Source organism: Mesoplodon bidens (assembly GCF_964165515.1).
Source record: "Mesoplodon bidens genome assembly, chromosome: 7".
Classification (NCBI taxonomy): Eukaryota; Metazoa; Chordata; class Mammalia; order Artiodactyla; family Ziphiidae; genus Mesoplodon; species Mesoplodon bidens.
The window spans coordinates 39,616,886-39,641,221 of NC_138164.1; the positions used below are offsets into that span (position 1 = coordinate 39,616,886).

A 24,336-nucleotide genomic window follows, 5' to 3' on the forward strand; every position below is an offset into this window, starting at 1 on the left:
TGGTAAAATCGAATCTTCCTTCTCTGAGGTTGGGAGTAGAGGGCCTGTCTCCAGGTGGGGAGCTCAGCTGGATCTCACGTCCTGATGGTCCTGCTTCCAAGATTGACCTTCCCCTTGGCAACAAGCCCTCATCCCACCACTGACACCACAGAGCAGGAAACCTCCCAACTCTCAATCCTCCAAGGTTGGCAGTAATTAAAGGAAAGAGCAGGAGGAAGAATAGCTGACGTCTGTGAACTGCTTACTGTGTGCCAGGCGTTGAGCTCAGCCGGCTCCATGCCTTATGTCATTTAACCATCGTAGCAGCCTTGTGTCATAGTTACTATTATTGTCCCCATTTAACAGATAAGAAAAATTAAGGCTTCAGGAGGTCAAGTACCTCACCCAAGGTCACAGAATAATGATTGAAGACACACCAGCGGTGTGTCCCTGGTGGTCTGTCTGCGAGCCTGCAGAGACCGGGTGGGGACTGTGTGCTTGGATCCTGTAGCCCAGGCTCTTCCTTAGTGACCCTCCCCTCAGGAAAAGAGGGGGCGTCTGGAGCGGTACAGAGGATGCAGCTCAGGGTAGCTGAAGACACTGAACAGCATCTCAGGTTCTTTTTGCAGCAGATCTGCCCGGTTTATCGTCATCTTCAGATACCCTCTTTTATTCTCATCTCCATAGGTACATAGACAAATATGTCCACTCTTATCTATCACAGTCACTTTGGGGGCATTTATATTTCTGTAGTTGCTTTGTTTTTAATCTCAGAGGGTTTCAGGGTAGTGCCAACAAATGCTAGGGCTAAGAGAGGCTCATGGCAAGCATTAAAAGCCAATTTATTTTTTAAGGAGGCTTGTTATGGTTATTTGTAGTCGTTCAGATCAGGTCCCCTATTCAGTCTGGTGGCCTTTCCATGCAGTCAGTTGGGCTTCCAGCAGCCAGCTGGCTGGTTGGGGTCTTAGGGAGATGCAGCTGCAAACACTATCTGCATTGTCTCTGGAAAGGGTCTGAAGGGATGCCCACCCACCAGGTTCCAGAGCTAGGAGAAGGTTGGGCCGAATTTTGTGAGGGTATGGTTTCTGCTGCACAGAAATGAGATTCCTTTAGTAAAAAGGAGGGAGGCCATTTTCCACTTAACCTTCATTCGTTCATTCAACAAACATGACCACTATGCACCACTCGGTGACAGGTGCCATGCTGGGCACAAGGAGGGAGATAGTGAGCAAAAGCCACATGGTCTCCATTTTTCTGGAGCTTGTCTTCTCAACATCAGCGGTACTGATTTTTTGAGCCAGGTAACTCTTTGTTTGGGAGACTGCCCTATGCATCATGGGGTGTTTAGCAGCATCCTTGTCCTCTACCCACTAGACGCCAGCAGCAATTATGACACCCACAAATGTGTCCAGGCATTGCTAAATGTCCTGGAGGGGGTAGGGTGGACAGAGTCACCCCCGGTTGAGAACCACTGGCCTAAAGGGAAGACAGACGAGACGGTGGCCAAACAACGGCACAAGTGATGCATCATTTCAAAGGCAGTTGTGCTCTGAAGGGGTAGGAGCACAGTCATAAAGAAAGCAGTTCACAGAGTCAGAGTGGATTTAAAACCAACTCTCTTGGCGTGGACATATATACACACACACGCTACCAAAGGTAAAATAGATAGCTAGTGGGAAGCAGCTGCATAGCACAGGGAGAGCAGGTCGTTGCTGTGTGTCTACCTAGAGGGGTGGGATAGGGAGGGTGGGAGGGAGATGCAAGAGTCAGGGGATATGGTGATATATGGATACGTATAGCTGATTCACTTTTTGATACAGCAGAAACTAACACACCATTGTAATGCAATTATACTCCAATAAAGATGTTAAAAAAATTAACTCTCTCAAATTATTCTTTAGTAACTTTCCAGTTCTTCCATTATTCTTTGGGTTATTCTTCTGGATGTAGAAAATCATAATGGAATGCCAAGAGAGTTTTTCTTCTTTTTTTTATTTCAGCCTCAAAATGGCCTTTCCAGCCCAGGGTCCATCATGGTCTCTGAGAAGTTAGGGAAAATGGATGTGGCTGACGCTTTAGATCTCAGTGAAAACCTGGTAGGTATACCCAGCATCAGTCCCCTCCTGTGCAAACCTGTGTGCCCTGCAGATAGTTTAAACATCAACTCCACATACATGTTTAGTTGGTACAGTAGCTCCACGAGACCCATCTCCTATCCCAGCATGGGCTGGAAATTGCAGAGCCCAATTCCTTGGAAGACTGGGTAGTAAGAATGAATGTTTATGTCTGTTGTCATTCCCCCTCCCCCACCCCAATTCTCAAAAAGGCATAGTGTAAATGGATGTGGGGAAAAATGAAAGTCGTACTAAAAACCCCAAATGCACTCATTTGCAAAGCATGTGTTTCTTCTCTGCAACTGCAGAAAATGAATGAAACAGAGTTAGATGTTTGCCTCCTCAAAGTGGCCACCAGCGGTCTTGGGCCAGGCCTCTTACCTGAGAAATGCTTTCTCGTAGTACATGGATATGAGCAAAACCCTCGGGACTTTGATGAACATCAAAGATATGTCAGGTCACGTGTCCATGAAACACCTCTCCCCAAAAGAGAGGGAGAGAGTCTACCAGCTTCGACAAAGAGACCTGTACCTGGTGTTTGATAAGATCACCCTACTCAAGAACCAGCTGCAGAGAAAAGAAGAGCTTTTGAGACGATACGAGGAGGACATTGAACAGCTCAAGTATGGCCCGTGTCCCCGGCAAAAGGCCCAGGCCTCCATTCTCCAGGCTAAACCTCGGTGCAGCTGCAGACCCGTAGGGACCAGGACAAGAGGACAGAGGCCTGGGTGTGGAGGGGGGAGGCGGGATGATGACTCAGGGCCTGATGGACCCAAGTCTCTGGGCAAGAAAGCAGCAGTTAAAGTACCCTACTGTTAAGGAATAAGGTGCACCTTTTATAAATGTGTCTGATGTTTCACCATGTGTGTGCTTTTCGTAATTCCACCCTATTTTCAGTGGTATCCGTTCCCCCACCCTCTCTGGGAAATTGGGAGGGGCTGGTAGCATAACCGTTGCCCCCTTCATGCTGCACGTCCACAGCCAATGGGCTATTTATTCTGCCCTCTAGTCCCCACATCTTCAGCCTTCCCCCCACTTGTAAGGAAACCGCGAAGCCAGGCATATATGGAAGTGTTCTGAGGATCTCCCAGGTCAGGAGCATTGGTGGTGAGTGAGAAAGCTGAGGAGAAAAGAGACTTTGTCTCTCCCGTGTGCTCAGGCAGAGCAAAGTGTCGGTTCAGATGTACCAGTCACAGGTGGCAAAGCTGAAGGACGACACCTCCAAAGAGGCCGAAGAAAAGGCGCTGCTGAAGGAGGCCCTGGCGCACATGGAAGAGCGGCTGCACCAGGAGAAGAGGGTCACCAGGGCGATCAGGCAGCAGAAGGTGAGAGGTCCCTGCTCGGAGCAGAGCCTCTGAGGCTGCCCCTCAGCTCCCTTTAGAAACAGCCAACTGAGGTCCCAGTGGGATCCAGGCAGCACAGAATGCATTCGCTCATTGCAAAGGAAGGTGGCAGAATAGCTTTAGCGTTAGGCAGACTTAGGTTTAGACTCTTGTTCTGCCATTTACTGTGTGACTTCAGGCAGCTTTTTGTTTTTAACATCTTTATTGGAGTATAATTGCTTTACAGTGTGGTGTTCGTTTCTGCTGTATAACAAAGTGAATCAGCTATATGCATACGTATATCCTCAGATCCCTCCCTCTTGTGTCTCCCTCCCACCCTCCTTATCCCACCCATCTAGGTGGTCACAAGGCACTGAGCTGATCTCCCTGTGCTATGCAGCTCTTTCCCACTAGCTATCTATTTTATGTTTCGTAGTGTATATATGTCCATGACACTCTCTTACTTCGTCTCAGCTTACCCTTCCCCCTCCCCATGTCCTCAAGTCCATTCTCTACCTCTGTGTCTTTATTCCTGGCTGCCCCTAGGTTCATCAGAACCTTGTTTTTTTTTTTTTTTTTTTAGATTCCATATATATGTGTTAGATTAACCTCTCTGAGACTCATAGTCTAGCTTGCCTCTATTTTTTTAAACTTTCTTTTTCTTTAATTTAATTTTTATTTTATATTGGAGTATAGTTGATTTGCAGAGTTGTGTTAGTTTCAGGTGTACAGCAAAGTGATTCAGTTATACATATACATATATCTATTCTTTTTCAGATTCTTTTCCCATATAAGTTATTACAGAATATTGAGTAGAGTTCCCTGTGCTATACAGTAGGTCCTTGTTGATTACATATTTTATGTATAATAGTGTGCATATGTTAATCCCAAACTCCTAATTTGTCCCTCCCCAACACATTTCCACTTTGGTAACCATAAGTTTGTTTTCAAAGTCTGTGAGTCTGTTTCTGTTTTGTAAATAAGCACATTTGTATCATTTTGTTTAGATTCCATATATAAGTGATATCAAATGATATTTGTCTTTGTCTGACTTACTTCACATAGTATGATAGTCTCTAGGTCCATCCATGTTGCTGCAAATGGCATTACTTCATTCTTTTTTATGGCAGAGTAGTATTCCACTGTATATTTGTACCACATCTTCTTTATCCACTCCTCCATCGACATTTAGGCTGCTTCCATGTCCTGGCTGTTGTGAACAGTGCTTTCTGAGACTCATAGTCTAGCTCGTCTGTATTTTTTTAACTTTTGATAATTCGTGTATTTTATTTTGTTCTTTCTATCCAGATAACTATTTTTTCCACCAGTTTTATTGAGACATAATTGACACACAGCACTGTACTGAGTTTAAGGGTGTCCAGCGTCATGATCTGACTTCCCTGCCTCCTGCAATGATGACCACAATCAGTTGAGTGAACAGCCCGAGTGTTTTCAAAGGCGGCGATTCTGACTGTCATTGTTCTGCCAGGTGCCAGGGATACACCGAGGAATAAGCTCTCTGAGAATAAAGATCTGGGTTTGCTCTTCTGAGTAGCCAGAACAGTACGCCAGTCTTTCTGACTTGGGGCTGTGTATTTGTACACGCATGCTTGCGTGTATGTGTGTACATGTGAGTATGTGCTGTGTGTTGGCATGTGTGTGTATTTGTATGTGTGTGTTTGTTGCCTGCATGAGCTCTAAGGAGGCCAAGGTCATAGAAGGGTGCCCTTCTGCTCAACCAGGAGGTGATGGTCAGATAGTTCCTTGCAGAAGCCTGCCCCCCATCCTGCGAACCTTCCAGGCAATAGGTTTCCAGACAGCAGTCTGTCTGGCTTAGAGCCCCAGAAATGAAAAGTGGCTGTCCTGCTCTGAGGGAGCCTGGATGAAGTGTTTCCAGTGCTCACTGCTGTGAATTAAACATCACAGACCTTAGTCTGCATATGTCATGGGGCTGCCTCAGGCAGAGGACAGTTTCCTTTCACACCAAGCAATGCCAGGGAGAGCTGGGCCAGTGACAGAGTTGTGACTTTCCCTTTGATGTGCCCTCTGCAGAGCTCACCCCTCCCCGAAGTGCCCCCCCGCCCCCAGGGCTTGGCAGACTAGGCCCCAAAGCAGAGACACCAGACCACAGAATGGGACAGCGTAGGGCCCAAAAAAAGCCATTGTCATGTACTGAAAACCTGAGGATTTACATAATCAGGCTTCACATGCATTATTCATGGGCTGCCTCATTCATACACAATGCAAGGGACGTGCCAGCCTGTTTGTCAGGAAGAAAACAATACTACATTTTAAGGTTTTGCTGGATCCTAAAGGTCACTTGTATACATCTGTCTTGGCATCCATTCCTTCCAGGGAGTATATCTTCGTTGTCTTTAAGCAGAAATGAACAGAAAGCAGAATTCCTCTTTTCTAAGTTTTACACTTAGTATTTTCACAAGGAGCCTTAGTTTTTTAGCCTCCTGTATAAAACTTTGAAACTCTTCACCCATTCACAGAGGTGGCAAGGTTGAAGCACTGAGATGAAATTACACATCTTAAGCTTCAGAATTGCCCCCCCCCAAAAAAAATGGAGTTTGTAGTTTTAATGTTTGATCATCTCTTCACCAAGCAGACCTTTCAAGAATCAAAAGTCCTATTTCCACACTAATATCTCTGGCTGTGAAAATGAGACTTGGTATAAGATGCTGGGCCTTCACAGCGAACTGGGCCTGTGGCTCTGTCCATGTGGCAGAGGGACGGGAACCGCGGCCCAGGCCGTGCTCACTCGAATCCACATCCCACATCCCTCGAGAAGCCGGCAGTGTCTCTCAGAGTTCAGAGGCCAGATTTGGAGTCAAACAAATAGGGGTCAAGCCCCACCACTGCTCCGAATGACCCTGAGTAAGTGGCTTGACCTCTGTATCGCAGGTTCCTCAACAAAAGCAACCAAAACTCTTAGCAAGGGGCCTACTCCGTGGGGCAGTGGGAGGGTTAAATGGCAAAATGCCTACAGTGCCTGGCATATCACAAGCCCTGTTTCTAAGGGTGAAGAATAGGCAGCTCATGCATGGGTGGGGATTCCTCTATTTTTTCCAGGGAGCTTCCTGCCAGCTGACGCCTTCCCCGGTCCTCCCAAAGCCGCCACCTCTTATGGGACGCGCTCTTCTCTTTGGTGAATACGACTAGGGCCACGGCCAAGAAAGGACCCAGATACCTTTTGTGAAAGGGCTAAGGCTGGGATTTTCAAGAGGAAATTTTTAAATGCACAGAAGTTGCCACTTGGGAAGCACGCAAGCCCTTTCTTAGGACTTGAAGTGGAAGAAAGGCTGAAGGGCACCAGCTGCTTCTGGCAGGAGAAGCCGCTCAGCTCTCCTGCCAATCAAATCTCCAACCAATCAAGTCCTGGCTAGGGGGCGTGACCACCGCTTTGCCTTGTGGTCTCAGCCAGGAAAACCCCCTAAGCTTCCCTCTGCTTAATTAGCTCAGATCCCTCTTCTTTAAGATGAGAATAAAAATGGCACCTAGCTCGTAGCCTTCCCAATGGGAGCTTGTATACAAAAGCCTTAGCACATAGGACCACAAAGCATTCACCCTCTCCTACCATCGTCATTATCCTCACTATTCTCTTTAACTCACTATCTTCCAAGATTTCCTTGGGCCCAGGTATTCTCAAGATTCTGGCTTCCTCCGTGCCACTTGTGTGTTTTGTTTGTTTGTTTGTTTGTTTTTGCGGTACGCAGGGCTCTCACTGTTGTGGCCTCTCCCGTTGCGGAGCACAGGCTCCAGACGCGCAGGCTCAGCGGCCATGGCTCACGGGCCCAGCCGCTCTGTGGCATGTGGCATCCTCCTGGACCGGGACACGAACCCTGCGTCGGCAGGCGGACTCTCAACCTCTGCGCCACCAGGGAAGCCCCACAATTGGTAGATGTTGTGTAGGAGGAGCGTGGGATGGGAGGGGCTTGGGGTGGTGCTCTTCCGCCCACAATGATGAAGTAGAACCATGTGGCCAGGCCTATGCAGCATACGGATAGAAGAAGGCTAAAGAAAAAGACCCTCCCGCACCCCCTTCATCACATCCCAGTGAGTTCAGTAAAGTTCAGGAAAAGCAGGTGCACAGGGGCCAGGCTCTGCCCTCAGTGCCCAGCTGCCCACTGATGGAACTTAATCCAGGAAGGAATTTTGCAGCAATGTTCAAACTGGGGTTCCCTGGAGCCTTTGGGTGCCATGGAAAGGTGTGACTCTCAAAGCACACACACCTTTCCCCGGCCGGGGAAGCTCTCCGTTATCTTATACCCCAAGTTCCTCATGGGATTTTGCTTGGATAAAGGGTTCTGCAAACAAAAGGGAGGGGGGGGATGGGGTGGGAGAGAAGAAGGCTGTTGGTTTAAAACTAACCCCTGCTCTATAATATCTGGGCATTTGGATAGTGATTGTCTCAGCGGAGTTTGTGATAAATACCGAGTGGCCGCAGGCTCGAGGCTTCTCCACGGAAAACGCCTGGAGGGCAATTGTCAGTTCAGTACGGGCCCATCAGCCTTCACGGACAGTCCTCTGAGGGTAGAGTCAGCATCCTTCTGGGAGAAGGGAAGAGTCTCGTAAGCACCTATGCCCTGTCCCAAAAGACAGCCTTATTTCCTCCCTGAGTTTTGTGACTACCCGGTAGGGTTGCCAGATTGAGGGGAAAACAAACAAACCAAAAACACGATGCCCAGTTAAATTTTAATTTCAGATAAACAACAAAAGCTATTCGGTATAAATGTCCTAAATATTACACGGGGCATATTCACACTCACAAATTTGTTGGCTTCATTCTGGAATTCAGATTTAACTGGGCATCCTGTATTTTATCTGGCAACCCCTCCAACATTTACTGAGCACCAACTAGACACCAAGCAGGGAGGTTCTGAAGCAGGTGTCGCAAGATGGCAGCCCACAGATATATTCCATTTGTCTCTTGGGATTTTTTTTTTAAGTTACATTTCAAAATAGGGCAGTTTCCTGGAATATTCTGGATTTCCAGCTTCTCTGGGAAACTTGGAAGATCTGGCGACCCTAGGCCCACAGACCCACAAGCGACCATCACAAGCCTCCATCTTCCAGGCCCCTTAGAACGGCGCTGGGCTCGTGTGTTTGCTGCTGTCCACCACCACCCCAGCTCACTTCACCCACTTCTTTTACTTTCCTGGCCGCTGTAGGAATCAGGTTGGCGACCCCAGTGGATGCTCAGGGCTCTAGGAGAACGTCTCCTTCCTGACACCACTGCACATTCACCTGCGGAGTGTCAGTCTGCAAGGGAGACCCCAGTTCCCTCTCACTTTTGTGTCTCCAGTGCCTAGGGGATGCTCTTTCTTTGATGAGCTGCCCCTGAGGTGCAGGGTCTTGAGCAGATCAGGGTCAGCAATAGTCATCAAACCCCAGGGGAGCGGCAAGCTCCAGGTTTTCAGTGATGCTGGCTTCCCAACAGGCCCCTGTAGTCCCTGCCAGGGAGGTTAGCCACTGGGGCTTTCAACATTTCCACTGGGTGGAAAGCCACTGGACATCTACAGCCTCTTCCACTGATCTAGGAGGCTCTGCTTCCAGCTAAAGCAGATCTGTCCTCCAAGAAGAATGCAGTATCCTTCATAGCCTTCTTGGTTGACCACCTCCTTCTCTGCTGGAATCTGGAACAGAGATTCCCTAAAAGGTGCAGCAGGACAGTGTAGCGTTACCCCAAAGCCACACCCCCTTCTGGAGACCTCTATCCTCACCTCCTCACCTAGGAAGGCTCAACATTCCATCCAAATGGGTAGCATCTGAAAGTTGAGAAAAATCCATTTTTCTCTGATGCAAAAGGCAAAGAAGAACATAAGCTAAATTTTGTCAATATTCTTTCTGTGTTAGAGACGAATGTTTGGAGAGCTGATGAAGAACTCAAAGATGCAGAACTCACATTTCCAGGTGAGCCAGAAGAGAGAAGAGAGAAAACCCTAGGACGTCAGCAGGAAGCCCAGTGGACAGTTATCCCACATCTATTATGTATTGAGCCTTTGGCATGTGCCGGGCACAGAGCCAAACACTTGACGTGCAGTATCTCTTTTAAGCTTCACAACAACCCTATGGGGTGGGTGTTGTTATTATACCCAATTTACAGATGAGTTGTCTGAGGCTCAGAGACTTTCTTTGTCCAGAGCCACACAGCTCAGTAGGAGAGCTGGGAATCAGTGCAGATCTGACACCCAGGTGAGTGCTAGCTTTTCCTCCTTTAGGTTATAAACCTCCAGGTAATAAACCTGATACATTTCCAGTGGAATTTGTCTTAAATTTCAAGGAAGCATCCTCTAGAATTCTCTTCAAAGTTGAGGATTAAGACTATGAAATCTTGAACATGTTGAAACATTGCCATTGACAAATCAGCCCTGGAACTGCAATTAAGCCAGTCCACGTTCCCACTTTGCAGACAGTAGAGGCGAGCTCTCAGGAAGCTAGAAAGCCAAACACATTTTGGTTGAATATGAGAGAGGAGACATTCAAGTTTGATAAAAGGCCACAGTCATGCTGAGGCAACCAAATTATCATGGGAAGAAACGAAGATATTCTAGGTGAGGGATATATTTGGAAAATAGAAGCTTCTCAACCAGCATCCTTGTGCTAAGACCAGAAGGTGGTTAGTCCCCAGAGCAGGATGTTAAGAGGATAGAGAGCATCCTGAGGGCCCCACTTGATCTGAGACGTTTGCCACCCTGCAAAGTGGAAACGACTGGAAGTTTGTTACTTATTCACTCACATATATGACTGAGCTGGGAGGAGGCAGAAACTGCCCTACATCTAGGTTTTGTCTGAGGACCAGCGGGGATGTGAAATGGCAGAGGAGATATTGGGATGGGTCCCGGATGTTGTGGGAACATTGTGCTTCTCTGAGATGTGAGACACCCTGGAACTTCACGCTGCCTCTGGCTTTAACAGAAGCAGGACAGATGGTGCTTCGGCTAAGAGCAAAGAGCCAGCTTCCCATTCTCCCTGCCCTCCAGCCTGAGCTTAGAAGTTTGGTGTCTAGGATCTCCTCAGTACAGAAAGGTTTCCTCCAGGTTCCTTGCCAAGTGTAACTTGGGCGACTCCTTCCCCAAGAGTGGGCCTTGGGCTTCCCTGGTGGCTCAGTGTTTGAGAGTCCGCCTGCCTATGCAGGGGACACGGGTTCATGCCCCGGTCTGGGAAGATCCCACATGCCGCGGAGCGGCTGGGCCTGTGAGCCATGGCCGCTGAGCCTGCGTGTCCGGAGCCTGTGCTCCGCAACGGGAGAGGCCACAACACTGAGAGGCCCGTGTACCGAAAAAAATTAAAAAGAGGGGGAGGGGGCTTTTTTAAGGATATAGGGGTGAGTGCCTCATAAAAACTGGGAGCTGAAAGAGAGCCTGGCCTCGAAATAGAACTGGTAAGCCATCAGATCTCAGGCATCATCTCTTTTACACACACACAAGCATGTGCACACGCACACACAGGCCGTATCTCCTCTCTGTGTCTCTGTGTGGCTCCCCTGATCTCTGCTCTCTCCAGTCATGTGACAGGAAGGAATGACCTCATGGTCCCCCAGTTCAAAGGACCAGCCCAGGAAGCAAGTAGCATCTTAGAGCCCATAAGCCCAAATCCTGGGAGTGACCATCTTAAAAGCCCAGCCCGTGCCAAGTGCCCGATCAGGAATGACCAGGGACAGAGTCACACACATGGCTGCCTGGATCCAGGAGTAGTGCTCAGAAAAGGGTTAGACAGACCCCCTAGAGTATGCTGCATTTTACCCTCCTAAGACATCAGAGACATAAGGCATTCAGTTCAGTAACAGCTTTTCGAGAGAAAGTCCATCCTAATGAAATTGCCTATCATCAGAAACTCCTGGTTCAAAAAAAGATGCAAATGTAAGAAGAAAACATTATATGTGTATCTGGAAGAGTGTACACCAAAATGTGAATAAGATTACCTGTGGGTAGTGTGATAATGGTGGATCATTTTACCTTCGTTTTGCTCACGTCTATGTGTGTATATAAATATTTTTTACAACAAAGATTTTATCTTGAGTAAAAAAAAATGTCATTTGAGAAATATTTGGGGATCTCCCTATAATTATAGAGTCTGGGCATTTGTTGCTCTTGCTTGTTGTAGGTTGGAGCCAGAAAAGGCACCCCAAAGATGGACCAAGGAAGGGAGATGCTGAAGAGAGAAATGTCCAGCAAATCCAGCCAGAGCCTTCTGTTTACTAAACCTGGTGGAAGGAACTAGAAACGTCGTCCCGCTGGGCCTTGCGTGATCCTCCGTGAGTCAGTGTAACTCTTCTGCGTCAAACTACTAAGATGCTTTTTTAGGACATTAAAGGTTGCTACCCTAGTGTGTTGCTTCCTAGACTGGTATTTTGCACAATACTGTATTTTGGAGTGTGTGAGGAGAGGGGTTCTTTTCACAGATATTATGAATGTAAACATACGCAGGCATATGAAGAATAAGTTTGAAATTCAGACTCCTAGGCCTGGTAGATGCAATTATGTGTTTGGGTAGTGACAAACCCAAATGTCACACCTCCAAGGAGCTCTGAGAAGCCCGCAGTTGAGAAAACCCAGGGCGTGTACTGGGGCCACAGGACAGAATGGTAACCTCAGGGCTGTTGGGGCCATGGTATAGTGCATTTATATCTGAATTGATTATAATAAGTGTGAACAGCAACCAGTTTTATCGCTTCCATAACAGTGAGTCATGTTTATATGGCGCTCTGCGGTGTTCAAAACACTTCTCGTCTAATCCTCTCTCAAGCCCTGGGAGGTAAATAGCATTATGTTCCCCATTTTACAAATGAGGAAGCTGAGGCCGCGAGAGGTTAAATGGCCCGTCTAAAGTCACACAGCTAGTAAATTCAAGAATTGGGTCTGGAACCCAGGTTTCTAACTCCATCTCACGCTGCCCATTCTGCCGCACCAAGACAGCCCAGTAGGTCAAGTCCCAGGCCATCAGGACAGACCAAGTACCCAGTCATCAAAGAACACACACTGCCCAGGTGGACACACCCCTTTCCCGTGGTGTTTGAAGAGACCCTCATTTTTGCCTTCTCTCCAGCCATCTGTTCTCTCCCTGCCTTTCTTGTACAGCCAGAGACCACCAAACAAAACAGGAGGAAGAGCCAGAAGCCATGAATATCATTTATTTTTTATTTTTAAAAAGCCACAATAAAAGTATTTTGATATTTTAAAACCAAATGCATTCTTTATACTGATTAAAACTAGAAGGAAATGGGAAAAATGATTTGCATGATCTTCCACTAAAGGTACTTCTTACACAGTGAGAAGGGTGAGCATCACCTGACCTTAAAAATAATCTTGAAAATCCCAGCAGTTTTCCATAAAGAACATATTACTTATACTGTACCATATCCCCAAAATCCAAAACAGCAATCTCCAGCACCAGAAAAGATCACTTGGTCAGGCAGTAGTTAAGTAGCTGGCTCATGTTTGGAAGCCAAATTGTGTGGGAAAAAAACTACTTTGGTTGAATACAAATATTTGAATTTGCATAAGTTAAATGTAATGCCTATGTGACTCCACTGTATTTCAGGTCTTTCAAAGGACGTGTTAATCTTTATCGTATCAACATTGCAACCCACAATGGCAATGTCCTTTCTTCACTCCTTGAACTAGATGGTTCTTTAGGTGTCTCCTCAGCCACACACCCCTTTCTCTGAGAATGCACATTCCCCAACCAGGTTTACCCTACCTACTGCTGCTCTCTTGGCCACACCTGACTGGCTGATCAGTAGATAGTCTACCCAAGCCAGACCAATCAGGTTTCTCTTCTAACCCAAGCTGGGCCAATCAGCACCTGTGCCCTTGATATTTGGAAGTGGGACACGGAGTTACCACACAGGTCATTAATGGCCCGGAGCTGAAAGTCTTGATGCAGTTCCCAGCTGGGGTGGCCATTTCTCCCACTGTGTTTGGAGAAACAAAGCCAGTCTTAGAAAGACATGGCCAGGATAGATAAGCAACAGGTAGAGACAAGAAACCAAGACCCAGGGAATTCCCTGGCCGTCCACCCTGCGCTTTCACTGCCAAGGGCCCGGACTCAATCCCTGGTCAGTTAGCTAGGATCGCATAAGCCACACCGTGTGGCAAAAAAAAAAAAAAAAGAAGAAGAAACCAAGACGACCCCCAGAGAGACAGTGCAGCAGACACTACAAGCCCCTTAGTCATTGCCCCCCTCTACTGTATAAGCAGCCCGCGAAATGCCCTCATTTCCCAGCCTCCCTTGCAGCTAGACCTGGCTGTGTTGTTCAGTTCTGGCCAGTGACATGCAGGTGAAGGCCCTGGGCAGGGCTTCCCTTCTGGAATTAAAGGCAAGGCTTTGCTAGGAGAAAATTTTTCTCTTTGTCCCTTTGCCTTGTCTCCTTTTCTTCTCCTGCAGCTCGGACTTGGAGCTGGAGCAGCCATGTTGGGGATCACCAGGTAACAAGCAAGAGACCAAAGCCCACCTCAAAGGACAGTGGAGTGGAAAGACATGAAAAGCCTGGGTGGGAGCCTAGTGGCATCACTGTGCTCTGCACTGTACCTGAACTGCCTACCTCTGTACATCCTGTTGTATAAATAAATAAATCCTATCAGTTTAAGCCACTGTGGTCAGATGTACCTGTTTGTGCTGTGGAGCCAACCACTCAAAATTTAGTGACTTAAAATGGCAACTATTAGTTCTCCTGATTCCAGGCGTCAAGCTGGCCCCTTGTACTAGTCTGGTTGGTTTGGCTGGGGCTCGTTTAGGGTGGCTTCGTGTACATGCCTGCCTGGTCATTGCCAGGCAAGCTGGGTTAGGACAGTGGTTCTCACCTGGGGGCAATTTTGCCACCCAGGGGGCATTGGGCAATGTCTGGACACACTTTGGTTGTTAAACTGGGGTGGGGGTGATCCTATCATCTCGGGGTAGAGGCCAGGGATGCTGCTAAACATCCTGCAGTGCACAGAACAGCTGCCCACAACCAAGACTTATTTGATCCAATATGTCAATAGTACCGAGAATGAGAAACCCTGGTCTAGAAAGGCCTCAGCTGGGACGTCTGATTCTGCCTGGTGTGGTCCCTCATCACCCAGCAGGCCAGACCAGGCCACGTGTGGTGGGTACAGGTTTCCAAGAGCAGCAGGAGAGAGAAAGCCCCAAAGCACACTTTTCAAGTCTCCACCTGCCATGTGTTTGCCAACATCTCATCAGACAAAGCAAGCCACATGGCTAGAGTTCATTTGGGAGGGGCTCCAAATTTTTACCATCTACCCACATCCAGGTTTCTGTTATTTAAAGCTGAAGGCAGCGCGCGCCCAGAGCGTTAACGGGCGGGGGCGGGGGTGTGGAGTTGGGAGGTCAACTGGGCCTCCTGGTAGCCTCCCTGAGTTCAACCAATCCAGTGAGGAGAAGCCGTGGGCGGGCCGAGCTCCGCTGCCAGAGCGGCGTGAAAAATTTCCCAAGGCAGAGCGAAAACCTTTCCTGAGCGACTGAGCATGCCCAGTGGTGAAAGGTCCAGCCCAACTTTCACCACATCCCAGACTCCAGAGGGACTTTTCTGAAACCCAGAGAATTGACCATGTCCTCAAACAGCTTAAAAACCTTTCAGGGCTCCCCCATGCCTCCTCAGGAAAAAAAGATCACACTTCAGTGGGTTTTTTATGCTTCATCCTCAACCAATTTCTTCAGCCACGTCTCCCACTACTTTTGCAAGAACTCTTTTGCTCCACGGATGTTGAAAACTTGCAGCTACTCATACATACCATGTTCTCTGTGCACACAGGTTCACCTACCTGCGATTCTCTGCCCAGGCCCTCTCTACCAGTGTAATTGCATCTGTGCTTTCTAGGTCTATGAAGACAGTCATGCTTCATCCCTCTGGCATAGCTCTTGTTTTTTTTTTTTTTTTTTTGCATCTTTGTTGAAGTGTAGTTGCTTTACAATGGTGTGTTGGTTTCTGCTTTGTGGCAGGGTGAATCAGTTATGCATGTGCATGTGTTCCCATGTCTCTTCCCTCTTGCGTCTCCCTCCCTCCCGCCCTCCCTGTCCCACCCCTCTAGGTGGTCGCGGGGCGCCGAGCTGATCTCCCTGTGCTGTGCAGCTGCTTCCCACTAGCTATCTATTTTATGTTTGCTGGTGTATATGTGTCCATGGCATAGCTCTTCGTATTCTGTGTTGTGAATATACTCTATGTGCTCACATGTCTTATCTTCACTAGAATGTGAGCTACTTGAGGGCAGGGGTCTTGGCATATTTTATACCTGGATGGAACTCTAAGACCGACCAGGGTGCCTGGCACAGGAGAGATACTCAATAATTGTTTATTGAATAAATGAATGGATTATGAGCTCCATGAAGGGAAAAAAAAAAAAGCTGAAGGCATTCCAACTGATGCAGAAAGTTGCCCTGATTCCTGATGACTTTCTGGTTCCTGGTTTCTTTCCTTGGAAAGGCCCATTCCAATGCCTGCCCTTGGGTTCCACTAGGACTTTTTGTATCACTCAAGATTCTCTGGTTGCAACCAACAGAAATCTCCTGTGGCTAACTTAAAGAGAAAAGGAGTTTACTGAAGGGAAATGCGGAAGGTTAGAGAAACAAAGGGCAAGCAAAGCGGAGGAGTCTGGACAGGCAGGAGCCATCTTTTCTTCCCCGTAGATGTCCCCTTTTTTCTTCAGCCGGTTTGAGTTTCTGTTATTTGCAACCAAAATGGCATTTACTAAGACGCTCTGCACAGCCCCAACTGGTAGCTCTGAGAAGCTACCAGCGACCTTTCTTTCCCCTGACGTTGTACCAAGGGACAGCAAGGTACCTGCAGTCCCCCCCCCCAGAACTCCCAATCTTCTGATCCCCCAAGAAGCTAAAGCAAACAACTTCCTTCCGCCCTTGCCAATGGGGGCCCATTTGGATTTGTGACTTTGCAGATAAGGTGCCCTTCTCCAGCAACTTGGCAGAGCCAGCAGTGCCTGCAGTTGTGGAAACCGGGGTCATGAAGTGTCTACGGAAGAAAACAGATTCCCCTGGATCCGTGTTGCAAAGTGTGTTCCTGGTAAGTGGAGTGGTTTCCAATTTTTTAGGGTCTTAGGAATGAAAGCAATACACTAACGATGAGAGGAAACCCAAAATCTGCTAATGCATTTATTTTATTATTATTATTATTATTATTTTTAATTTATGGCTGCATTGGGTCTTCGTTGCTGCGCCCGGGCTTTCTCTAGTTGTTGTGAGCAGGGGCTACTCTTTGTTGCGTTGCGCGGGCTTCTCATTCCATGGCCTTCTCTTGTTGCGGAGCACAGGCTCTAGGCATGGAGGCTTCAGTAGTTGTGGCTCGCAGGCTCAAGAACGCAGGCTCGGTAGTTGTGGCGCACGGGCTTAGTTGCTCCGCGGCATGTGGGATCTTCCTGGACCAGGGCTCGAGCCTGTGTCCCCTGCATTGGCAGGCGGATTCTTAACCACTGCACCACCAGGGAAGCCCCTCATTTACTCTTAATGCTTCCCCCTGTTGAGGACAAACAGGAGGAAAAAAGAAAGGGCAGGGCTTCCTTGGTGGCGCAGTGGTTGAGAGTCCGCCTGCCAGTGCAGGGCACACGGGTTCGTGCTCTGGTCCGGGAGGATCCCACATGCCACCGAGTGGCTGGGCTCGTGAGCCATGGCTGCTGAGCCTGTGCGTCCAGAGCCTGTGCTCCGCAGCAGTAGAGGCCGCAACCGTGAGAGACCCACGTACCGAAAAGAAAAGAAAAAAAAAAGGGGGCAATAGCAAGGTTCCAAATGAGCTAAGAAATGACCTTCTAAAAGGGCTCTCAATCTGGCCTCTGGTAGATGTCTGTCAGGGTTTCTGCCCAGCCTAGACCTTCCTCAGGAGAGAAGACGTTTAGGGCTTACAGTGGGCTGACTGGTGGCCCCAAAGATCTCAGGCTCTAATCCCTGGGACCTGAGAATGTTACCTTACAAGGTAAAGTTTTGCGGATATAAGGATTTTGAGTTGAGACTATCCTCGCCCTAAGTGCCATCTGTAAGTGTACTTATAAGTGAGAGACAGGATGAGATTATATACAAAGAAGAGGCGGAGGCAGTGACCACAGAAGCAGGACTAGAGTGCTGCACCTACAAGTCAAGGGATGCCAGCAGCTTCTGTGGTTAGAGTCTTTTGAACTCCTTGGCTTTTCAGCTCCTAGGCTGTAAGATTTGAATCCGCAAATGCCCCAAGAAGAAAAGCTGCACCAAATGTCAAGCTTGCGTCTGTGTTTCCCTTCTCTCCAGAACTTGGCCCACATGTCTTGGTGTCTCTCTAACATTCAGATGCCAGCGAACAGATGTTTTCTTACTTTATCCAGGTTTTCTAAAATTTCTTTAGACTTCACCTGATCTTATGTTATTACTGAACTACCATCTCAATTACCTCTAGGAAGAAAATTTACAATTTTTAGAGAAAATGGAACCCTGGTACAGTGTTGGTAGGAATGTAAACTGGCACAGCCACTGTGGAAAACAGTATGGAGGGTTCTCAGAAAACTAAAAATAGAACTACCATATGACCTCGAAACTCAACTCTTGGGTATAAATCCGAAAAAAACAAAAACACGTGTTTTCAAAAACATGTATTTGAAAAGATACATGCACCCCAATGTTCAGAGCATCATTATTTGCAATTACCAAGATATGGAAGCAACCTAAGTGTCATCAAGAGATGAATGGATAGGGGCTTCCCTGGTGGCGCAGTGGTTGACAGTCCGCCTGCCGATGCAGGGGACACGGGTTCGGGCCCCGGTCCGGGAAGATCCCACATGCCGCAGAGCGGCTCTGCCCGTGAGCCATGGCCACTGAGCCTGCGCGTCCGAAGCCTGTGCTCCGCAACGGGAGAGGCCACAACTGTGAGAGGCCCGCGTACCGCAAAAAAAACACACAAAAACCCCAAAACAAAACCAAAAAACACCCCGTGGGTAGTCAGAGGAGTGGACCGTCACAGCTCATCCTCCTGTGCCGTGTGCCAGGCATGATCTGAGCACTTGTACACATGCTAACTTATTAAAATACTTCTAACAATCCTATCAAGTTGGGACTACCATCACCCCGCGTGCAGACTGAACAAAAGGAAACAGAATATGGTATCCTCCTTGTGTTCACAAAGCCCATTAACTGGCAGAGGCAGGACTTGAAGGCCACAGTCCGGCTCCCGAGTCCATGCCATGCTTTACAGCCTCCAACTTCTCAAACTCATTCCTAGAGCCACCTGGGAAGGAGGAACCAGGCAACTAAAGACTGGGTTTGAATCAGACTCCACGTCTGACCAGCCACGTGATCCCGAGCAGGGGGCCTCGCCTCTCTGAGTCTCAACCTGGCTCCCTTACAAAATGGGCACATTAATGGGAATGTCAGCCTTCAGCAACGCTGTGACGAGTATCAGTGTAGCATGTGTGAACGGGCTTTGTAAACTCTGGAGTGTTCTGTGAGGTATAAACTACCCTCTATTCTCATTAGAGGGAATTCATTTCATAACCTGCTCCCGGCTCTTGAACTTTGCTGTGCATCCAGTCAGTGCTGGATGATCTGGAACCAACAGCTGGTCTATTTATGGCTGAAAACCCACAGGTCATAGGAAGACAGCAGCACCCGAGCCCATGGGTGGCCACAAAGATAAGGTCCGTGTCTCGAGGACCGATAACATGGTGGTCACTGAAGGAACAGGCCCCCTCCTGCCCCTTCCACTAGTGACAACTGAAAACCTTGATTTCCCCAACACCCCGATCCAAGATCAACCCGACTCTGCCCAATGTTGGAGAAGTACTGGCGTGTCCTGCAGGCCTGGCTGGCCCCCTCTGACTGTGTGTTGCCTCTTTCCACAGATCAGTGCCCTACAGCAAGGCTACAACCAGGTGCTGTGCCAGACCCTGTCTGAGAGAAACTTAGAAATCACCTCCCTGAAGCACGAGGCCGAGAACTTAAGGAGGGAGGCCGCCATCACGTCAGGTGAGGCCCTTCTGCATTCAGGCCCCAGAGCTTCTGCCCTCCCCCTGCAGACATCACCAGTCAACCAGCACACCTGTGCCCTTGACCTGGGTGCAGCCTCAGGGATCACCCGTGTCGGTGCATTAGAGTTCTCCCTCAGTGGAGGTTTCTTGCCGCCCAGTTCCGAGGGCAGGGCCTGGTAAATATTTGAGAGAATGGTATCTCTTGGCTACAAGGTCTCCTGAGCACTGGCCCCACCAGGGAGAACACAGGTCGCCTTGTGGCTTGGGTGGTTCCACAAAGCAGCCTGAGTGCAAACTAGAGCGTGGACAAACTGGGGTCACTCCTTTAAGGCACCCATGGTCTCACCCATTTCAGCCGAGTGCACTTGGGCCCAAAGGAAACCATTTTCTAATTTTATCAGAGGTGGTTGCCTGATAAAGGGCTTGGGTTGGGAGAGGGGCAGCCAACGCACAGCTGTAGCTGAGCTTTGATTCCCTGGATTCCTTCATTGCTTCCACATGTTTCTTGAGCTCCTACTAGGTGTCAGGCCCCGTTCCAGGCTCCGGGGAGGGAGAGCCAAGCAAGACAGTCAGATTCCTGTACTCACAGATTCGGGAGGGGGTGACAGACAATAAAAGTAAACGGATGAATAAACAAGCCCACTTCAGAGAGCAGTGGTGCTGTGGAGAAAATAAACTGTGTGTCGTGGTGGCCAGCGCTTCAAGGGGGAAGGCCAAGGGGGACCAGCTTAGTGGGTGTGCAACCATGGAACTCAGGTGGGACTTGAACCCGTGGGCTGGGACTCGAACCCAGTCAGAACCCACTATCTTTTAATCGAGATCACGCATGTGGTCTCGGGACTTAATAAAGCTCAGGTTCTTTATGTCTCATGCAGAAAGAATTCAGTGAGAGACAAAGTAAGAAGTGGATTTCTTTAGAGAGAAACACACTCCACAGACAGAGTGTGGGCCATCTCATAAGGCTAGAGGCCCCCAAATATGGGGTGGTTAGTTTTTATGGGGTGGGTAATTTTATTGGCTAATGAGTGGGAGGATTGTGACAACTCTAATATTTTGGGGAAGGGGCGGGGATTTCCAGGATTTGGGCCACAACCCACTTTTTTTTTTTTCCTGTACACAGGCCTCTCGCTGCTGTGGCCTCTCCCGTTGCGGAGCCCTGGCTCCGGACGCACAGGCTCAGTGGCCATGGCTCACGGGCCCAGCCGTTCCGCGGCATGTGGGATCTTCCCGGACAGGGGCACGAACCCGTGTCCCCTGCATCGGCAGGCGGACTCTCAACCACCGCGCCACTAGGGAAGCCCCACCACCCACTTTTTGACATTTATGGTCAGCCTCGGAACTGTCCTGGTACTGGTGGGTGTGTCATTTCGCTCATGTATTACAATGAGTCTGTAATGAGGCTCCAGTCCCCCTGGAAGTCGAATCTTACGCCCCCTTGGACCTAGCTGATTCTAACCAGTTTATGTTGTATCCTCCACGGCTATGTCCTTCTTTTAGAGAGGACCTGTTTCACGTGGGCAAGGACAAGCCAAGGGCAAGAGAGGCTGCATGGAGTGAACAGGGGATTGTGGGGCAGGGCAGGGTCGGGGGGTCTGGGTTTTTATTCCAAGGGTGTTGGGAATCCAGTGGAGGTTTTTAAGCAGAAACTGACATGCCTAGAGACCTGAAGAGGATGGGACCACTCACAGACGAGGGGAGGGAGAGAAGCAGGTGACAGGGAGGAGGCAGTGAGCCTCGGAGGGGCACATCACTCTGAAAGCAGTCGGCGCGTAACAGGAAACATGCCCACAGCTGTAGAAGCCAGACATAGCATTGAGTCGCACGTGAATCCCCATCTCTCTATGAATCTGTGCTTTTCTTCTGCCTCACTCTGCAACTTAATCACACCCAGCCCCACCCCCTGCTGCCCCCAGGTCTCTGCTTATGCTCCTCCCTCACTTGGGATGTCCTCAGATATTTTCTGAGCACCTCCCCCAGGCTAGGTGCTGTTCTGGGCACCAGGAACGTAAGGATGAACTTGCTGGTCCTCACCTTCCTCCCGTATGTCGGCCAGTGAAACCTCATCCAAGCATCAAGCCTGTCTCAGATCCCACCTTCTCTGATCAGGGAGTCGGACAGTCCTGGGTTGGGATAACGCTTGAGATGGGCTGGAGCCACTCAAAGTGTGGCAAGCCCCAGAGGGATTTCCAAGTAACTGAACTGTGTCCTGGAGGCAAAGCTCATTTTTAAAATGAAATTCTGGAGCATTTTGTGCTTTATTTCATAGACATTCTTGATTGATACCTACCACTAAAACTGGGCCTGATGTTCTTTCAAGAAAAGAACCGTAGGAGATAACCCAATACCACTGCATTTATGCACCCTTCTTCCCACTTTTATTCAAAATGATACTACAATGCAAGAGGGAAGAGATATGGGGAGATATGTATATGCATAACTGATGCACTTGGTTATAAAGCAGAAACTAACACACCATTGTAAAGCAATTATACTCCAATAAAGATGTTAAAAAAAAATGATGCTACAGTAATGGAGTAGTTATCTATTGCTGCATAACAAGTTACCCCAAAATGTAATGGATAAAACCCCAACCAATATTTATTATCTCCCCCAGTTTCTGTAGTTCAGGAATTTGAGCGGGGGGTGACTTAGTTCTCATGAGTTGCAGTCAAGATGTTGGCTGGGGCATCAGTCATGTCATCTAAAGCCTCGGGGGGAGCCGGAGGATCCCCCTTCCGAATGGCTGCTCATGTGGCTATTGGCTGGAGGCCTTAGTCCCTCAGCCCACATGCTTCTCTCTAGGGCTGCTTGAGTGTCCTCACAACACAGCAGTTGGCTTCCCCCAGAGTGAGTGATTCAAGAGGGAGCAAAGAGGAGGCCACAGTGTCTTTTATGACTCAGCCTGAGAGGAAACAGTCCGTCATTTCCACAGTATCATATTGGTTACCCATGGCAGCCCTATTCAGGGTGGGAGGGGCTACACAGGGCATGAATTCTAGGCGGCAGGGATCATTGGGGCCATTTTGGAAGCTGGCTGCCGAGAAAAATAATAGGCGCCATGGAACAAACATAATTTAGCCACTTCTTCTTCTTGGGACATACCGTCTCATTTGACCCTTACAATAAATCTGTGTGGGACAGACAGTGGGAGGTGAAATAGCTTGTCCAAGACCATGAAGCTAATAAGTGGTAGAGAGGGGTCCAAACTCAGAGGACTGTGAAACCAACCACCCCATCAATAGCGTCCAGCAGTGCCCTCTGCAACACGCCCGTCTCCTGGCCTCTGGAGAAGAATTCCTAGACCTTCCCTGTGCTGGGACTTTGTTCCCCAGGCCCATGGTGTGGCCTCTCCTCCCAGCTTTGCCTGGCCTGTGCCCACAAGGGGCCCCCACAGGTTTCTCCTCTCGCTGGTGCTGACTGCCCCTCATTCTCACTGAAGCCTCAAACCCTGTTCTGTGGACTTTGCTCTCATTCCCATTCCTGCTCTGGGACCCTTGGAAAAAGCCTCCCCAGTTCTAGGCGGGCACCGGTGGTGGCCCAGGCTTGGAAGGTCTTGTCCGAACGTTGGCTGACAGCCATGGTGTTGCCAATAATCCTTCCTGCCTCTTTCACCTCCATGAGTCTTTTGGTTTGGCTTGGTTTGGTTCTTTTACAGAGATGGTGTCATCTTTGCAAAGAGACATGTTAGTAAAGGATGGTCAAGTTCAACAACTAAAACAGGAGGTGAATCAACTGAAAAGTGAGAACAAAGAAAAGGATCACCAGCTCGAAGCCCTCAGCTCCAGAGTGAGTGTCGGGTCATCAGCAAATTGTAGCTGCAAAAAGCAGACACAGTGGAGTCACATGACACACGGTGGTGAGATGAGGCCAGTGCCCAAGGACACAGGGAGGGTAGCTGCTGGGCAGGTGGCCAACTTCTCTGAAGCCTTTCAAAGGACAGTGTGTATGTGGCTCAGAAGAAGCATAATAGATTTTCAAATCCAGCAAACATTTTCTAACCCCTATTATAAATGAGTTTGTTTAATCCCAGCAACAAACACACCTATGAGCATATACTGCCATTGCAAAGTTTAATATTAAGCAGAATACGATCTCTCTGTGAGCAAGGATGACCACACGGCTGCATCGTGGTCCCAGCACCACTGGTTCTCATAATTGTCTTCAAAGCAGAACGTTTGAAGATCCAGATGCAAACACGCAGACTCTCATTTCTTCCTTAGACTTTAGTGTGTAGAATGCCTCTATGGAAGATGAACGTGGTAGGCAAGCAAAGAGCTTTTTACATGTAACTTTGACTATTTGCAAATCTTGCCTTCAATGCTAACTTTAGAATCCTGACTCTATAGGATAAGATTTCTCAGTATTTGCATGATGTGCCTGTTTCTGTGAGTCAAGGTAAAACCTCAAAGCTTTCATCTCAGGTGGCAACTCAGAGATTCCCAGAGGCTACCCGATAGCTAGGTCTGCATGGGGGTGGGGTGAGAACAGATCTTGAGGTTCCAAGGAAAAGGCACAGTAGGTAATACCTGGTACGTAGTACCATACCCAGTTTGGAGCTGGTGAAAGGCACTGCACGAGCTTTGGGATCAGACAGACCAGGGTCCAATCCCAGAGCTTTCTCTTATTGTAAATTATTTGGCCTCCATTTCCCCATCTGTGAAATGGGGATGACAAAATCGTTTTCTGAGAAGTGGGAGGCTGGTTTTAGTTGTGCTCTTCTGCCTCTGCCCTGGGTTGGCTGCCTGGCCAAGCCCTCTGCATTCGTTTCTCCCAAGCAGAGTGTCTTCCCAGGCATGTGCTATAGCTGTTTAATGTGGGGTGTGTGTGTGTGTGTGTGTGTGTGTGTTGGGTACGGGAAGGGGATGCAGAGGTGGTGCTAAGTAGAAGGAATCTGCAAAGACAGCACCTGCTTGGCTCTTCTACCTCCTGAAGTGCATTTGGATGATTTATGTCCCCGTTTCCCCTTCCTTGTTGACC

At 48.6% G+C, this 24,336-nt stretch overlaps 2 protein-coding genes and 1 pseudogene across 3 annotated transcripts in view; all 3 read left to right on the forward strand.

The window, feature by feature from the left end:
• LOC308620074 (forkhead-associated domain-containing protein 1-like) overlaps positions 1 to 11,644 on the forward strand; it is a gene marked incomplete at its 3' end in the record, with an annotated part of 87,888 nt that extends 76,244 nt beyond the window's left edge. Inside the window, exons 14-17 of the mRNA XM_081239411.1 lie at positions 1,980 to 2,075; positions 2,496 to 2,716; positions 3,253 to 3,418; positions 11,528 to 11,644. Coding sequence (XP_081095537.1) covers positions 1,980 to 2,075; positions 2,496 to 2,716; positions 3,253 to 3,418; positions 11,528 to 11,644 — 600 coding nt within the window. The remainder of the gene's footprint in view (positions 1 to 1,979; positions 2,076 to 2,495; positions 2,717 to 3,252; positions 3,419 to 11,527) is intronic.
• Positions 1 to 24,336, forward strand: part of LOC308620767 (centrosomal protein of 78 kDa-like) — a 418,103-nt pseudogene that overhangs the window by 327,236 nt on the left and 66,531 nt on the right. The gene's annotated exons all lie outside the window — the stretch shown is intronic.
• Positions 1 to 24,336, forward strand: part of LOC308620072 (forkhead-associated domain-containing protein 1-like) — a gene marked incomplete at its 3' end in the record, with an annotated part of 254,740 nt that overhangs the window by 229,252 nt on the left and 1,152 nt on the right. Inside the window, exons 2-3 of the mRNA XM_081239409.1 lie at positions 19,234 to 19,357; positions 23,015 to 23,145. Coding sequence (XP_081095535.1) covers positions 19,234 to 19,357; positions 23,015 to 23,145 — 255 coding nt within the window. The remainder of the gene's footprint in view (positions 1 to 19,233; positions 19,358 to 23,014; positions 23,146 to 24,336) is intronic.